The following is an 18,115-nucleotide window of genomic DNA, read 5'->3' as shown; positions in this document are numbered from 1 at the left end:
GAGACAGAGAGAGGGAGGTGAGTCAGAGTGTCTGGCTGGGTTGTGTAAAACCTGCAATGAAAGCTACCCCACCCCCGGCTAGGCAGTGGTGTTAGGGCTTTCCTTTGTGTTGGTGCTTCTTTTGAGGAATTTTGTGCGTCTTCCAAAGCGAAAATGTATGAGGGAAGTGGTCTACGATTTTTTTTTTTTGCAAGAATAGGGCAGTCTGTTGCATGTATTGTCACTTGAATTGTTCTCCTTGAAGATATTTTTAGCTTAATTGTGATGCTTATTGCATTTGAACAGATATCTGGAAACATGGCTACTGAACATGTTAATGGGAATGGTACTGAAGAGCCCATGGATACTTCTGCTGCAGTTACCCATTCTGAGCATTTCCAGACATTGCTTGATGCTGGTTTACCACAGAAAGTTGCTGAAAAACTAGATGAAATTTACGTTGCAGGTAAGATGTAAAAACTTGCAAAACCACACTTACAATATTTTATTGGATTCTGCTGTCTTTGGGCTAAAATAGCAACTTTTTGTGGTTTCCAAAAGTATGGGAACTGCAGCCTTACCAAAATCTGTGGATATTTTCCATTCAGTGCTTTAATTTGTTGTATTTTTCAGAGAATAGTGGGCCAGGCCACTTGGGCTGAGGGCTGGGAAGGAGGAGAAGTATGCAGGTGACCATAGTAACAGCTGGAATAGGCAACAGATGATGTTTAGGAGGAGTAGGTCATGTGGTCTTTGTGCATTTTTACCGTAGTTGTAGTACTGTACAGTAACTGTAAGTAACTGAAGCCTTGGTATTGATCTTCTCATGTAAATGATACTTCGTGACATAGTATTTGGGCTCATGGATGCAAAGGTTATTGTATTGGTTCTCTCAGACATGGTAATAGCATTTTTTAAGCTTGATTTTTGGATTGTGGTGGTCACTTTCAGTGCTGCAGTTTATTTATCTTTGTAGTCTTCTCAAGATGTATGAAGGTACCATTGCTAAGCAAGCTAAGTCAGGTGTTGATAGATTCTTCTGAATTCAGCTTCAGGATATTGAAAATAAACCTGGCCCGTGTAACATCTAGGTTTCACAGAAGTCAAATGAATACATAAATGCAGTAACTGTTATTCTGAATCTTAACTTTTTTTTGGACACATTTTGATTACAAAAAGGTTAAATATGCTTAAATATTTACCTTGAAGAAGACTAAGTGATTTCTTATGTATAGTAGCTTACATTAATCAGTGATTGATTTAGGGGTCACTGAAGTGTTTTAGATGTGTTAAATGTGGTTAAACAAAGATTGCTGCTCAAATATAATGAGTAATTTTTTTCTTTTCTCTAGGGCTAGTTGCACATAGTGATCTAGATGAAAGAGCTATTGAAGCTTTAAAGGAATTTAATGAAGAAGGTGCATTGGCAGTGCTTCAGCAGTTTAAAGACAGTGATCTTTCACATGTTCAGGTAATGTTAAGCAATTTAGAATATAATTGTTGAGGGGTAAACTGCTAGTTGACTGGGAAGAGGTTTACTTAAGTCTCTTCAGTGATCCATATAGGATATGTAAAATGAGCACTGTATTAGTTCAAGGTAAGGTTAGGTTCCGGCTTGTCATGTTTTCAGAACTGAAGAGTAATATATCTTTTGCAGAACAAAAGTGCCTTTTTATGTGGAGTCATGAAGACATACAGGCAGAGGGAAAAACAGGGGACCAAGGTGGCAGATTCTAGCAAAGGACCAGATGAGGCAAAAATTAAGGTATGTGCCTAAAACATAAAAGTTACGCAGTCTATCTGTGGTTTTTCAGAGCTGTTGTGACGGATACCTTGATTCTTTTGGAACTGTGCTTTTTTTAAAAAGGCTATTTTGGATTATTTGTTATTGAAAGCTGTCACTTTCATTTGTATCTTGCACTTTGTTTTCAAGAGGAAGGTTAACATACTGTTAATTACTGGAACTGAATGTATATTAAAGTGAAAGATTTGACAGTTTGCTTTACATCTAGTTGAGATAGTTACACTATTTAACAGTTAAAAGTTTTTGGAAACTTGTCAGCATAGATCTTTGAGTTCAGAATGCATAAGTTCAGCTACTGGTGTTTTTTTTCTTTTCTTTTTTGCTTTTTCTGGTTTCTTTTTTGTGTGTTTTGTTGTCCTTCAGGTTTAAAGCAATTCTGCAGTAGGGAGGAGATACCACATGTGTCTGAAAAAACAGATTGTAATGGGTTTAGGTTTTAGCCCACTTATGACATAATCACTGTTCTCATAAACTGTACCCCAAGCAGTCTTAGTAATTGACATGTTATTTCTTGGACTGAGTCTTCTGCTAGCAAGAGACTCCTTTCTCAAGAATTAGGCATACTATGATTTATTTTAAATTCTGTGATTAGCAACTTTACCAAAGCTGCTTAAGGAAAGGAAAACCGTCCAAACATGCTTAGTTGATGTCTTAAAAGGCGAGAGAATCTTTCATCTTTAACTTCTCATGTGTGAAGTGTGAAATGAAAATGTTACATATTACAAATAACTACGCAGCTTGTGAAACTAGAAAATCTTTTTTTCTCCTGACTTGGAGGCTGGGATGTCATTAATTATAGATTAAAAAAAACCTGATACAGTTTTTGTCACTACCACATAAAACAACAATATAAGGACTTTGTTAACAAACTTGAGGTAGCATAGCTTTTATTGCTGATGGCTATAGCATTTAAACTAAGTTTTCAATTTTCCAGTTGTGAAATTACTAACTCTTGGTTATAGTTAGGTTTGTTTAATATGCTGTTTCTTTGTGTGTAGAGTTGATTTGTCTTTGTACAAAATTATTAAGAAAGGCTAATTTCAGAGGAGTTTCTTATTATATATTTGCATACTGAATTTCATCTAACACTTTCAACTAGTAGCATATCTGTAACTGTATGCAGTGATTCTAGTGAGGATCAGTTGTGCTGGGACGCTGTATGTACTCACAATTTGGGGGGCGGCGGGAAGCATAGGAGAAAGGAAGTGGTACTATCACTTCAGTGGTTGGATACCTGAAACAGTCTGTATAGTGTTCCAGGGGTGTAAGCACTTAAACATGTGTTCTTTAACTTCACACTTATGAGTAATCTCATTAAGTGGAGGGAACTCCTGTGCATAAGTGTTTGCAGGATTGGACATGCCAAAACAAGAAGTGGCTCAGACTAAGATCTTTCTAATTAAAGGGAAGCTTGATGTTCTTTTACTTGGCCTTCTTTTTTGTATGAGAATGAAGGAATTGGGAAAACACTATATGAATCTCCTAATTCAGTGTCTCTTTACCTGATAGTTGTAATGATCGTTTTGCAAGTTTCTTGTTGAAATACTAGCAGTAGACTTGTTTGCCGGTGGGAGTTTCGAAGTAGTACAGTTTAAGAGGAATTCTAAGCATGTCTGTGAATGAAGTGCATCTAAACTAGCTCAATTTGTATATGATTTTAAACTTTTAAGTTTCTTACTTGAAGGCACTCTTGGAGAGAACCGGATATACTCTTGATGTGACTACTGGACAGAGAAAGTATGGTGGACCTCCTCCAGAGTTGGTATATTCAGGACAACAACCTTCTGTTGGTACAGAGGTAAGGAGATGTTTATATAGATGTATTCTTATTCATTGGAAGTATTTTTTTATAAACAACACTCTGTATGTCTGTTGTAGATATTTGTGGGCAAGATTCCAAGAGACTTGTTTGAAGATGAACTTGTTCCATTATTTGAGAAAGCTGGCCCTATATGGGATCTCCGCTTAATGATGGATCCACTAACTGGTCTAAATAGAGGATATGCTTTTGTCACTTTTTGTACTAAAGAGGCAGCTCAGGAAGCTGTTAAACTGGTAAGGTTTCTTTGAGATTTTTTTTTTTGTGTGTTTTGTTTTTTTAAAGAACACTCTCTGGCTTATAAGCAGTTGTGCTGATCCTAATGTTTAAAATGAAACTGTCATTGTTAGATTACCTTTATAAATGCCCACTAGCTGTTTTTAAATATTCCACATGGTATATAAATTTTTACTAGCTGTATTTGGGGTGTCAGGGGAAAGCTGATGGACTAGTATTTGGTCCAGTTAGATGAGCCTTTATTACTAACAGAAGTTGTGTTAGCAATAGTGACTTCTGACCTGCCTGCATCTGCATGAGGGGTGTTTGGGTTGCTGTGGTAGAGGGGAAGCCTCGGTCAGGTTGTCTGCCATTTCTGGCTTGCTTGTGCACCAGCAGGGGGCCCCATGCTGGAATGAGTGCTTCTGAAGTTGCAGAATTTCATTAAGATACTTCAGATGGGAAGTAATCGCTCTTGAATCTTAAGGTCTGTTCTGTTTGCTGCAACTGACTGGAAAAAGTTATAAATCCTGCTAGATTATAAAAAATTTGCCCTGTTTTACACAGAGGTGTGAAATAGTTTGATATAAGGAATAGGCTACTCTTCATAAGTTTTCCAGGTTTTATGCATGAAGTATCTGTCACTTAAAAGAAGCGGGGGGGAGAAACACCATCCTGATCCTCATACTGCTCCTTTGTTTTCATACTTTCTCCTTTGTTGAATTTCAATTTTTTGAGCTAGTTACTACTGCATTGATATATGGCCAAGATCAGTGAGTGGTATGACCCTCAAAAGTGCTAACCGCACTCATTCTGAGGTGTACTGATACTGTATTAATATATTAGGGTTAAAATACTTTGTTTTGTAATAAGGTGTATCTTAAACTATTAAGGTACCCTGTTGAAATATTAATAATGTAAGTCATTTGGTGGAGGCAAATCAAGCTGAAGATGGGAATGTGTTTCAAAAAACTATAGAAATTTCCACAAAAGTGGAAGTACAAAAATGTATATGCTGTTCAGCTTCTTAAATAAGAACAGTTTGTGTTCCTATGTGCAATTCAGATCTACTGAGGATAGCTGTGTATTCCTCTTTGTGCTTTCATTGTCAACCTAGCTATTTACATCACGTGTGAATGCTTAAGTGACTTAGCAAAACAGTGAATCAAATCAAAGCCATTCTCAGAGGCACCTAGTAAATGGACAAAAAGGAATTTTTCTTCACTTAGCTGGATTTTGCTCAAAGGCAGCATGCTTTGAAAAGTCATTCAGGTTGTGTTTCATGAAGGTTACATCAGATCCTAGCCTCAGTCTTCCACTAAATGATACAGGGAAGGAGGTACTTGGTGTCCCTTTATATCTGATCTTTGATATGCAGGGAAAAAGAGCGTTGTGTTCTGTTTTTCAGTTAAATAGACATGGAGTGTAATAGTTGAAAAGTGTTGCGATTGGTCAGTTTTTCAGCCTTCATGCTAACCTCTTTGAGGGCAAGGTTAGTTTTAAATTAGATCCTGTGGCATTTGTCAGCTTTTGAATGGTTCCAGCCATGGTTGGCTGGCTACTTTAGTGTATTGTAAGTTTCCCAAGTTGTCTAGGAGTGATTTGCAAGGGTACTAGCAAAATACAGCTGTAGAGCTCAGTTGAAAATCATAGGTCTATCACATGTATTAGCTACACGTGCATGGGAGAGGCTGCTGAAAGACCTTTTAGAAATGCTGAACCCTTGGTCCTAGCTGTTTTAATATCCTAGTGTTCTAACAGGTGGTGTTCTTTTTGATACTACCTGTAATCTTCTGATGTGTGTACAGCTTATTTCCTAGCTTTCTGGACTCCCTGGGATAAGGGTGGTTTTGTTATTTCCCATCTTCTTCCCAGAGGCTTTTTCTTTTTTCCTGTTCAGGATCTGAATTATAGCAAAAATGAGATTGAAAATATCTGCATTGCCTGTAGGCTTCTAAGTAATAAGAGACAATGATGACATTTTGTCAATACCCAAACTGCAGCAGAGAATAAACTCACCTGTCTTCAGGCTCTTGCAGTTGATTTCATGTATTTTGCATATAATTTATGTTTGCATGGGTATTGTATCATCCACAATCTTTATAACTACTTAATGTAAAACTGAACTAAAATTTTTTATAAACTTAATGTTGATTCAACCTATTCATTAACCAGAAGGAATCTTGCAATTTAAAAAGTTGAAGCCTTGGTTTTGTTTTTGCATATGCATTTTTAAGCCACTTAACGGAAGAATTCCCTAAATTGTGTTTGAAATACTTTTGGAGCTATGCTTGAGACAAAAATGGAATGATGCCATGGCCTGATACTGAGAAGGCTTAAGATTCAATTTTCCTTCCTATTTTATATGAAGTTAGGAGACTTCAGTTTTCAAGAGGATTTCTGAGTGATTAGGGTTACTGTAGACATGTACAGGATAAATACTTGTGATTGTAGGAAAAGACGCTGGAAGCTGTAGTAGCATACAGGGTGTTTTTTTTACTGGAGCAGGTATAAGCTTGATCAAAGTGCAGATACAGGTGAGTTACGCAAATATATCCCTTAAGCAGTTTGCCAGCTATGCGTAGCAGTATATCTTGCCATTTGCTGCTGGAAATAAACTAAAATTGCTGGTGAAAGTTTTAAGTGGATAAAATGACAGGACAGACCTTATGCATACTTTGACCTGCTTGTGAGTAGGTTCTTATAGAACTTAGCAAAAAAGAAAAATCAATCTATCGCAGTGTCTAGAGGGTAGTAATATGTCTGTTACTAACTTTGGGCATTGATTCAGCAGTGACAGGAGGGGGAAGCAGTATGCTGACATAGCTAATTTGGTAGCCTGACCATTTTGGCACTTCACCCAGATCATGATTTGGGCCTGTTTATGTCTATTCTAAGTTTACAGATGGTATGCAAACTACCTAAAAACCACCAACTTTATGTTCAAAAGCACCTAATTCAAGACTCTTTCCTCTGTGTTAAGAGAAACATACAACAAAAAGTAGTAGTTAATGTATTCTAGTATGAAAAAACTACTAGAAACTACTGTCAGCGTGGAATTGCAATATGGTAGAATATTTTAATTTTTTAAAGTTATGAAATAATACTTTGTTGCCGTAAGTTGTATGAGAGGCTCTTCTTGGATTAAATGTGTAGCCAAACTTTGGTTTTGGCTCTTGGAGACAACAGGCACTGTCAGGTAATATCTTCTATTATCCATACATAATAGAATATTTCAGTTGGAGGGGACCTGCAATGATCATCTAGTCCAACTGCCTGACCACTTCAGGGCTGACCAAAAGTTAAAAGTATTATTATTAAGGTCATTGTCTAAATGCCTCTTAAACACTGACAGGCTTGGGGTGTTGACCACCTCTCTAGGAAGCCTGTTCCAGTGTCTGACCACTGTCAGTAAAAAAAACATATGCTCCCTAATGTAAAGAAATGTTTCCTAACGTACGCTTCAGTTATTGAACAAGTTTGTGTCTTGTTTCCAGGCTAATAAACTGTCAGCTTCTTTAAAGGTGTTGCTTTAAAGGATTTCTTTTGAGCTACTGTAATCTGTCTCTTCATTAATGTGTATAAATCTGTTTATTAGTTATCATAATAATATATATAGACTTCCTATGCATCTGTTTTCTGCTTTAAAATCAACTATTCCTCTGCCACATGGGCAACGGATATGGAGATAGAAGTCTTTTACTGTATCCTACTGTGTTTTGAGACATAATTAGTTGGGAAGATGCCAGTCCAGATCCTTTTCACATGTACATCTTTAAGCTCACTTTTGGTGCAGCTGTCTAGCTTTGAAAATTTTCAGTGATGTAGTTTCAGTTTATACAAGATAAATATAAATAATCAAACATTCACCTTGATTTTAGTGCACAAAGCAATAAGGGGCGTGGGAGAACTTGCTTATGCAGGAAGGTTTACCATCAAATACAAAATAACTTGTAGAATAAATAGATTACATTCTAAAAAGCTGTCCTGCTACTTGTCAATAAGATGTTGACCACAGAATACATTTTCCTAGCTAAAGAACTGTCTGTTACAGGGCTTCCAGTTGGAAAGGGGTTGATGTACCACCAGTTGACCTCCCTGCTGCTTATTTGGATGATGCATATCTGTGTCTGCATCTCAATGAAAGACATTTTTTGTCAACAGATGTCTACAGTAATACTTTTTTTTTTCTTAAACTGCTGACTTGCTCAGGGTGTCTTCTAAACAATCTGTTGTGGGAGAAGCATTTGAACAGAAGTCTTAGGATTTCAAGTCAGTAGAAGGTTGTTATTGCTGTTTACTATCTTTACATGTGTAGTCTGTGTACTTTGGAAAGTATTTGCCAATTGCTCTTGCACATTTTGTAGAGAAGACCTGAACATGGCTCTCTTATTATCTGTGGAACTTTAGAAGGGAATCTGACTTTAATTGTAACTCCTGTGTTATACACAAATGAAGAATTCATAGATACTATCTGTAGAGGAACTTGAAATTTTTTTTCTGCACTGTTGTGAGGGGGGAAGCCTTGACCTTGATGACTTGGACATAGATTTGCCTTTCATGGTTCTACATGAAAAAGTCTCTAAAAAAACATGTATTAAGAAAGAATCTCGAACAAGAAGGGAAGAATAATTGTTGGCTGAAATTGTGGCGATATCTTACAGAACACGGGTATACTTCAGAACAGTTGAATATGCATCGTAATAATGTGTTAAGGTCCAAAGAATTTAATATATTACTCAATGCTATGTTTGCAAAAGTAAAATATTTGGTATGCTGCTGTTGGGAGGAGAGTAAAAATTATCTGACACTGATGATTGTCAAATTATTTTTCTTTCAGTACAACAACCATGAAATTCGTTCTGGAAAACACATTGGTGTATGCATCTCTGTTGCCAATAATAGGCTTTTTGTTGGTTCTATTCCTAAGAGTAAAACCAAGGAGCAAATTGTTGAAGAATTTAGCAAAGTAACAGGTAAGACAATAAATATGTTTTATAGAGCTGGAGAGATGTCAGACATGATCAGTGACGAACTCTCTTCATCTTTTGGCTCATTGTTGAATGATGATGAATCCAGATGAGGACCACTCGGCATTTGTCCCAACTTTTAGGTGGTTGGTTGTGTGTTGTGGGTTTTTTTTGGGTTTTTTTTTTTTGTTTTTTAAACTACTGTTGTGCTGAAGGCTGAAATACTTGTGATTAGATGTGTGGTTCCAAGTTTTACCTAAAGAATAAGTGTGTAATGTTTAAAAAAAACACTCGAAATAGATGGTTTAATTATTTCAATACTAATGGATGTTTTAAAACTTCTCAAGGCAAAACTGAAGCAGGTTGGAGAATGTAACTAGTTCTGTGCTTCAGAATTCTTAGTGATTTGATAAGGGTCTGTTTTTGATAATGGCATATAAACTGGGAAACTAATAGTTGATGGTTTTCTGTGTTACTGAATGATATACTTCAGGTTCTTTGGAGCAACACTGAAATTTCTTAGGTGTCTTAAAATCAGGCAAGTTTGTTCTCTTGTTTAGACATCCATGGAAAACACACCTGATGATTAGTGGTGTGACTTAAGGGTTTGAGAGGAGAACTGACAATGCACAACTTTTGGCTGCCCTTATCTCCATTCAGTTAGAGGAAAGGTACTCTTTCATAGCTCTGAGCTTTCCTCACTTAATGAGAAATGGAACCGAAGTCAGGATAGTCCAATGTCTGTCTTTGAAAATGTTGGTCTTGAAGGTAGGGAAACTTTATGATGTACATGGTCTCAAAAGTTTAGTGTGTGTGTGCTTTTTTGGAACCACTTGTCAGATGCATACTTACCAGAAAGATAATCCCTGCTTTAGAATACAAATTCAAGGATTGAAGCCTTAACAAATATTTTTTTTAATTTCAGAGGGTCTTACAGATGTCATATTGTATCATCAGCCTGATGACAAGAAAAAGAACCGGGGTTTCTGTTTCCTTGAATATGAAGATCACAAAACTGCCGCTCAGGCCCGACGTAGGTTAATGAGTGGCAAAGTGAAAGTTTGGGGAAATGTTGTTACGGTTGAATGGGCTGACCCTATAGAAGACCCAGATCCTGAAGTCATGGCAAAGGTAATAAAGCTATAAGGGAACCGTAAAATATTTAAAGTGTCTTGTTGTAAAGTAAGTACTTCCTGACATTAGCCTAATTTTAAATAGCATCTTTCAGCCTTCTTGACAGAGATGATGTAGGTGAGATGATCTTGCCCAAAGATGTGCTTAATGGGTGATGTGCTTAATTTCTCATCTGGAAGTGGTGGTGGTGACTCAAAAAGTTAAAATGGTTTTGTAGCTTAGTATTTGGAGGGACAGAAAACTAGATACAATCACAGAACAAGTCTTAATTCTTTTTAAATTGGAATTTCTCTTATCACTTGAGAATTAGAACATGTCCGTAAGATGCACAAATGTGTTTTCAAAGTTGCCTTTAGCAGTTACTTTGCAGAAGTCGGGCAATTACTTTGTATTTGGAACTCTCTATCTTTAATTTGGGGGGTTAATTCCTTAAAATACTAAGACTAGTAATATTTTGGATTTTGAATGTTTCAGTGAAACTGAAGTCTGGACTGTTAACATTTTGAAGTACGTTGTACCAGTTGTTTTATATATATGTGTGTGATATTTTGCCAGAAATGAATTACCTGAGTGTTTTTTTTCCATCAGATAATGCCCAACCATGTCTTTTTCAGTTATGTTGTGTAGCTGAGTTGTTTAATGGAAAATCCTAGCTAGCCCATATCCTTATCTCTTTCTCTTTGCTTGCTTTTTGTCTGTGCTTTTACTCTCATCTGAGACACGTCACTTGCTGGAGTCCTACTTTGATGGACCTAGTAAGATAGCTTGGCTGGGATCTCCTCTTTGGTGAGCCATAAGGGAAAAGGGTTGGGGTGGGGGCTCATTTTAGGGAAAAAGCTGCTTTTGTAATACAGGTATTACAGAAGCTTTTGGACTGCCCTGTCTGCAGACTTTATTTTTCTTGCCTGGCATCATAGGCTATCAGCAGCGGGGAATAGTCTTGCAGGTAGAATTTGTCAAAGATTGTACTTCCTAAATATGTCAGCCTATTTATTCAGTTTCTTGGCTCATAAGAGAAGAGACCTAATCCAGCAAACTGTTAAAATAAATGAGCAGGAACTTCTGCTGACATGACTGAATAGATGAGCAGGAAGTGATAGGGGGACACAGTCGGCTATCTTTCCTAAGTTTACAGATGTGAGGAGTGAAAGGCTAAAGTAATTAAAGCTTGACAGTGGTTTGCCCGATTTAATACATAGTTTTTTTGAATGTGGTGATGCCTTGTATTTTGTGTTTGAAATGGGACATGAAAAGGGAAGAAACATAAATATGGAAGATGTGCAGAAGTCAGCTAGCATACTTCTAGTGCCATATGCCAAAGATAGGGTACGGAGCTTGGGTTGAAGGTGTATAGAAAAGTGAGACTATGTGAATGAGAATACTGAAAAAGTGGAGAACATCTAGCTTGTGTCTGATGGCAGAAGTTGAAACAAGCATTGGTGTTCGATCTTTCTTGCAGTGTGTCCCTTAGCTTATTCTTAAAATAAGGAAAGTCTCTACTCCAGTCTTTCTTGCCCACTTACTCTATGTTTGGAGAAACTCTGACCTCATCTGGCACTTCTGGAAGTGTTAGGTTTACTTTCTGTTATTTATTGTTGTCTTTCTCTTAAGAGAAGAGCAGCTGAGCTGCTGCGGCTGCCTGTAATCTCCTAGATACAAGCTGCATGCTGGCTGTCATTGCTTTTGAGCACTGTCAATCAGGAGCAAAGGGAGAACTCTTGACCCTTGTTGTCTTACACATTCCTGTGGTTAGAGGCTCTGGGGGAAACACTGTGAGTAGGTTGCTTTATCAGAATAATCATCTGATTGGTGGCTTTCTTGTCAAGACTGCTAGCAAAACAAGTCTGAAAGAGCAAACTATGGGGAAGACAAATTCACTTTTGTAGCCAGAAGGTGAACAGCATTGTTCTAAATACCTAGGAGAAGCAGCATGTCATTTTGTCAATATATAGATGCCTACTAATTTGAATTTCTGAAATGTTTACTGAGCCTTTTTTCCTTTCTCCTCCAGACTTTTGCTTATATGTTGTGGAGAGTACTGTATGGATGCGTACTTAAATTTTAAGTGGGCTGTTACCTTAAATATGAAGTACCTTGAGCGTGAGGAGGTAGACAGCTAGATTCTGAAGCCAGACATATGAGCTACAGGAGGTTAGTGCTTGTACTGACAGGTCAGAGTACAATTGGCTAAGTAATTGATTCCTGGTCGAAAGTGAACTTTTTTCCAACTCCCAATAGCTGTGTTGATAGCTTAATATCTCCTGTTATTTTGATACCTCTTACACCTGTAGTGCAGATAAATTTCGTATGTTTTACTTGATTTTTGTAGCATGGCTGAGGCTACAGAGGATGTTCTGGAGTGGCAGATTAAGCAGCTAAATAAAGTCTTATGCTTTTGGCTGCCTGATAGATGACAGGGCAGGAGACAGGGCTAGTAACCCTTGGAGAATGTGGTAAGGAAGTATGAAGTGTTTCTGTGTAGGTGAGAGGAGGAAAAGGAGCAGATCCCAGAAGTTTTGGGGGTAGTCTAATCTGAAGCAGTTTTAAAAGTGTGTTCTGCCTTTATGACAAAATGCTGCTGGGTATGTGGCTTGTTAGGGGTGTGTGTATGGATCCTTAGTGTTCTAATCTGTGAGCCTTAATGAAGAGGATTTCCCTTTTTTCTTTTTTTTTTTCCTTCCCATCTTTGAGTAGCTTAAATTAAGTAAGAATGGGCTCATCTTCTCTCAACATATACTTTAACCTGTCTCCTAGCTTTGTCATCTTTTTTGACTGGTTCAACTACACTTCCAACCTCCAACATGACCAAAGGTGTTAAAAACTTTTAACTGTTATAGATTAATGGATTTGTCTGCACTGGAAAAAAATAAATTAGTTGCGTTTTATTTCTTTTAAAAAATGGTGTTAGTGCATCTTGCAACAAAAAAGTGATGATTTTTGAGGTTTTTAATCATGACTGACATTATGTCAGTCATTGTGGATTTGTTAGTGAAGGCTACTTAGGGTTTCTCATGAGATTCTAGTTTTCATCCTTTCCTAAGGTACAAGAATAAGGATCACTTGTTTGAATGTTACTGGTTTTTAAAACCATTGATTACATCACAAAACTTCCTGTCATTCATTTTCATGAAATAAAGATAAGGTAGGAATTAGGACAGTTTACTAAATATGGTTATTACATGTTGTTTACAAGAAATAAAGGTAGCTCTTACCATCCAGGCATGCAGGAGAAGCTTAACACAGGATAGGAAGCAGCTTTTGTTATGGAGCTGGCTATGACTCTTACCTCCTGAGAATGAGCAAGAGTAGCTAGAGCCAAAGACTAGAGATGATACACAGGGTCAGATTTATGATCTGTAGTATCCTTTCTTCCAAACTCTGCATCCCATCAGAGTTAGGCTAGCAAGTGAGACGAAGGTTTATGGAAGTCTGTCCTGTTTATTTGTAAATTTATTACATAGTAATTCTTATAAAAAGGGTGCCTGGGGTTTACTGGGTTCCTGTGTGTGGTGGGAGTAGAAATTACAACCCTGCTTCAAAAATTCAAGAGTGCTTTGGTCTCTTCACTTCTTCAGGGTTAGGAGTGGGAAGTCAGTGCTGCCATGTACAACTAACTTTTTGTCATCTGCTGGTTTGCAACCACTAGTAGTGGGGGGGATGTGAGCAGAATTTGTAGGTCTTGGCAGCTGATGTGCAGCTCCATTGTAGGGAGATAGGACTGGGAGCATTCTTTGGCGGTAGGAGGTGACTAGACTATCACGGCATGGTGGCAGCAAATCGAAGGGACTCCTTCCAACAAGTCAAAGAGGCTTTTAAATTGTGAGAACTTGTGGATGACATCATGCAAACATGCTAATGTACAGCCATTTAGTGCAATTTCAGTGTGGATGCAAGGATGAGTCTCTGAATACTAACGGGTCACCAACATTGGTGATTCCTGCTGTCCAGTGTACATTGTCTGCTATGTTAAATAAGAGTCTAGTTTAAGCCTTATGTCAGACTGTTCTGTATTTTCTGTTATTGCAAGCAGTTGGTAGTTGATGAAACTTTATGTTGATAATTTAGTCACTGTCAGGCAGTTAACAAGGCATATCTTGGTAGCTGAAAGATAACCAACCTCTCTGAACTTATAGGCTGCATAGCAGTCTTTGTGTAGCTTAAGAGCCATATTGCATGCTTTAGAGAGCCAGGGGAGGGAATAGACTTTCAGAGTTATTTGGAGGTGGCTGTTCCTCAAGGATAGAGTTTGACTTGTGAGGAAATCCAAGGGTGATTTGGCAGTCAGCCTTAGTATCCCCTTCTGTCTGCGTTTTCTCTTCTGGCTGTGGCTTCAGGTCATGGAGTGCTCCTCAGGCAAGCGCAGTCTTGATTCTAGGTATTTGGTGTAGCTATAGCATGGGAGCCACAAGTTAAGCAGCTTGAGAGCTGCAGGCCTGTCACCTCTGACCTAGATATTATAGCGATGACTGTTCTGCAAATACCTGAGCAAAAACCTGTCTAAACAATGAAATGTTTTGAGAAGTTAATTATTTTGTGTGTAACCAATTCTGGTTGCCTTCTTCCAAGTTTGAAAGTGTTTTGAGTTGAAAATTACTGCTACTAGGATTCTTTTAAGCATTAACACAAACTGGATTGAGTTTCAGGATACTAATACTATGTAATCATATTTGAAAAGGTTTAATATTTCTATCAGTCAGGGAATTTTGGAGCTAACTTGCACTGTATGAATATGTATGTAAAATGTAATTATGTTTTCAGTACTGCCAATAGCAGTAACTTGTGAAACTTCATTTTGTGTTTTGGAATTAGATCATACTTCTAAGTTTTTGGTTGTTTTTGGCTGTTTTTTTGTTCAGGTAAAAGTTTTGTTTGTACGCAATCTTGCCAATACTGTAACAGAGGAGATACTAGAAAAGGCCTTCAGTCAATTTGGAAAGCTAGAGCGAGTGAAGAAGCTAAAAGACTATGCTTTCATTCATTTTGATGAACGGGATGGTGCTGTAAAGGTAAGTGCACTGTAACTGTGTAAGCAGTGACTAAACGTAACACTTAGAAGCTGTATACTTCTTTGAACTTGAGAAAAAGCTCTGTCTGGAGCAATGGTAACATTGTCGTTGATAGCTTTGTCCTCTCTGGGTGTCTCCTAGGGAGATGCAAGTTGCTAGCTTGAAAAGTGGGTCTTAGATTCACCTATCCTAAGTAATTCTACTTATGAGTATCTAAGATAATTGTATGTGTTTATCATTTGAAACTGAAGTGCAAGAAGTTGAATTACTATTCTCACCAAATTGTTGGTAGAACCTAAAGCAGTTTCTCTAGGGCAGGTGATAAAAGCTTAGCTAATCTTCTTATTTTCCAGGAACAGAATGACTTCCTTTTTGTGGTGTGGAATAAGCATTGTTTTGATGAGAGGTGCTGGATGATTCAGTAATTGTCATTCCTGGATTTTGCAAGCCTGGTCTTGGTGTTTTTTATCCTGTCATCTGTCATTAGGAAGGGAAAATATTCCTCTCTTGCCTATAGTGTAGCTATTTTTTTATGTTTTGTGGGAGGATGCAGGATACAAGGAGATTGATTTCCCCCCCCCCCCCCCTTCTTTCCCTTGCTCATCCAGAAGATGATGGAAAGAGTCTTTTCATAGGATGTGTCCTGTCAAGGCATAGCTGTGTAGAGTCCCTAAAAGTGGTAGAATCTTTAGGATTCCCCTGCTTGAAATTAACTTGTGGCAATTACTATGACCCATGGGAATTTTATGTGTGTGTGTTGGTGTGTTTTTTGTTGGGTTTTTTCTTTTGGTGGCAGTTTGTTCTGGGTGGGTGTTTTGGTTTTTTTTTTGTGTGGTAAGAATGAGACTGTTAAATTTTAATTTTTGTCTTCTGGTTTAAAAAGAAAGTTACATTTATTACAAGTAAAATAAAGGAATAAAACTATATACTGGTCTCTAGCTTTAGTAGTGTTTGTCTGTGTGCTTACATTAGAAATTTATTCCCGTATTGCAAAAATCTGTGCTTTCAGAGGACGGTTCCATAACTTTATTAATTGAAACAGCTTGCAAAGATTGAAGCCTATTTACGGTTTTGAGTGGAAGATTTCTAAACTGATACATGCAGCCGTGGGTTTGAGAGACAATTTAAGAGGAAGTGTATAACTCTGGAACCCACAATATTATGCTCTCTGATTATTTTCAAAAATGTTTTTAGCTTTATATTATTTTAACTCCGGATAACATTTTAAAATGCATACTCTAAAAGATAAAATTAATAACTTCAGATATGCTTAGAAGTATATTTAAAGTCTGGTTAATTCCTTCAGGCAATGGAAGAAATGAATGGCAAAGATTTAGAGGGAGAAAACATTGAAATTGTTTTTGCTAAGCCACCAGATCAAAAAAGGAAAGAACGGAAAGCTCAGAGACAAGCGGCTAAAAATCAGATGTAAGTGTAAATGCATGCACATATGTTGTATTACTTTTGAAAGACATGTACACTCCTACAGAATTAGAACTTCTGGGTATTTTAGTAGGCATACTAAAGTGTATGTGGATTTTCCAGCTCTTCTGAAAATGTTGGATTCATTTAAGTTGTTTGCATTTTACTTACGATCTAGTAGTGGTGTTGGTGAGAATTCAGGTGCTGTTCTGCTCTGCTCTGCTCATGGAGTGTGAGAGCACCAGAGAAAATGTTTGAAGGTCATGAGACCTACATGCTGCTTAATTTTTATTCTAAACTTCATGTACTTCTGCACTGATGTGTCATGTGGATGAACTTAGCGACATGTGCTCCTCCCAGCAGGCTTAGCCGTACTGATACAGCCTGGCCTTGTTTAGTAAAGTACCCACTGAAACGAGGATCCTGACATTCTTTTTTGCCACTTCCAGAAGACAGATCTGCTCATGAAGCTTATAAACTCATACTAATAGATATCTTGCACTAATAAATGCTGAACATTGGGGGGGGGGGGTGGTGTGGAGGGGAAAGGAATTTCTTGCTAATGTGTTCTGCTTAATATTCTTATGTGTTTTTCTTCTTGGGTATCTTGTAGCTTTCCTAGCCATCTTCCCTCCCCCACCTTATTTCCAAAAATAACTTCTGCTAGTGCTTCTGTGCAGCATCCAAGAAGACAGAATAGTGAGGTTACCAGATTAATACAGACCTCCAGATGGTGACCTACTGTACACATGGAATTGGTTAAGTTTGCCCTGCTTATAGTTCTTGTAACTTTTAACTTTCTTGGCCCTTTTGTTCTTCCCTGGGCATCTGCTGTTACTGTTAAGAAGTGGATTTCTTCTTTTCTCTTTTGCTTCTCTTCTGTGCCAGGCAGGCCTCTTCTGTTCTGCTTAAATCCTTTGGTGATAGAACTTTATTTCTTTCTGTATATTCTGTATCTTGGCAACACCACCATAAGTATGTGCTTAATTAAATATAAAATGCTGTTGAAAGTTGCACAATTTGCCTCTCAACACAGGCAGTTGTCTGCATGGTTGTGTTGTCTCTGGTGGGAGATATGCTTTCTCTCATGGAATTTGAGTAATACCAAAAAACCAAACTGCAGTATACAAACAGTTTTGCTAGCTTGGTATTCAAGATCTAATAATGGCCCATTTCCAGTGATGAAAAGGAAGATTTTTCTTAAAATGCACTTGACCAGTTATAATGCTGTGTGATTTTTTTCCCCCACCCCCCAACTGTTCTCTGCAGATTATCTGAGACCCAGATTTATTACTTCTGGATAGCGTGCATGTATTTATAACACTGGAAGTCTTCTGGCATGTGTCACCTCTAATATTAATATGCTGTATGTTATCTGCATCCCCTCCCCTTTTATTGTTTAAGATGCGCATGTCTCATTTTGTGGAGGTAGGTAAAATAGGGCTGCCTCTCTTGCTCTTCTAGTCAGAGGTATGGTAATGCCACTTGTTCCGTTGTTTCATTTGGGAATTCTTAGTGTTCCTTTATTTTTCTGAACTGTTAAAGCAGTAGGAAAGCAGCTAGTTTCATTAAACTCAAGGCTTGTTTGGGTTTTGAATATACTGTTCCTTAGTAAATTGTAAGGGGTTTTAATTTTCTTTAGAATTCCAAAAAAAGAGGGTGTAGAAGGATATGTGTGTTAAGTCTGTATCCTAGTTATTAAAGAAGGTTGGAGTGACATCTTAAGAGAGAATTTGTAGTTTGTATTACACTTATAGTTGCAAAA

At 37.6% G+C, this 18,115-nt stretch overlaps 1 protein-coding gene across 7 annotated transcripts in view; it reads left to right on the top strand.

The window, feature by feature from the left end:
* Positions 1 to 50: 50 nt before the first annotated feature.
* SYNCRIP (synaptotagmin binding cytoplasmic RNA interacting protein) overlaps positions 51 to 18,115 on the top strand; it is a gene marked incomplete at both ends in the record, with an annotated part of 21,942 nt that continues 3,877 nt past the window's right edge. For 3 of the 7 annotated variants that reach the window (XM_081998332.1, XM_081998331.1, XM_081998328.1), the window contains 9 exons: positions 51 to 445; positions 1,332 to 1,450; positions 1,637 to 1,744; positions 3,468 to 3,581; positions 3,662 to 3,838; positions 8,659 to 8,794; positions 9,714 to 9,919; positions 14,779 to 14,928; positions 16,235 to 16,356. In XM_081998332.1, coding sequence (XP_081854458.1) covers positions 265 to 445; positions 1,332 to 1,450; positions 1,637 to 1,744; positions 3,468 to 3,581; positions 3,662 to 3,838; positions 8,659 to 8,794; positions 9,714 to 9,919; positions 14,779 to 14,928; positions 16,235 to 16,356 — 1,313 coding nt within the window. Of the gene's footprint in view, positions 446 to 1,331; positions 1,451 to 1,636; positions 1,745 to 3,467; positions 3,582 to 3,661; positions 3,839 to 8,658; positions 8,795 to 9,713; positions 9,920 to 14,778; positions 14,929 to 16,234; positions 16,357 to 18,115 lie in introns of those variants that run through there. The other 4 variants (XM_081998333.1, XM_081998329.1, XM_081998330.1 and 1 more) reach the window with 3 other exon arrangements.

This window comes from Phaethon aethereus (genome assembly GCF_964289735.1).
Source record: "Phaethon aethereus genome assembly, chromosome: 3".
NCBI lineage: Eukaryota > Metazoa > Chordata > Aves > Phaethontiformes > Phaethontidae > Phaethon > Phaethon aethereus.
The sequence above is the reverse complement of the archived record's forward strand: the minus strand, read 5'-3'. Positions and strand labels throughout refer to the sequence as shown.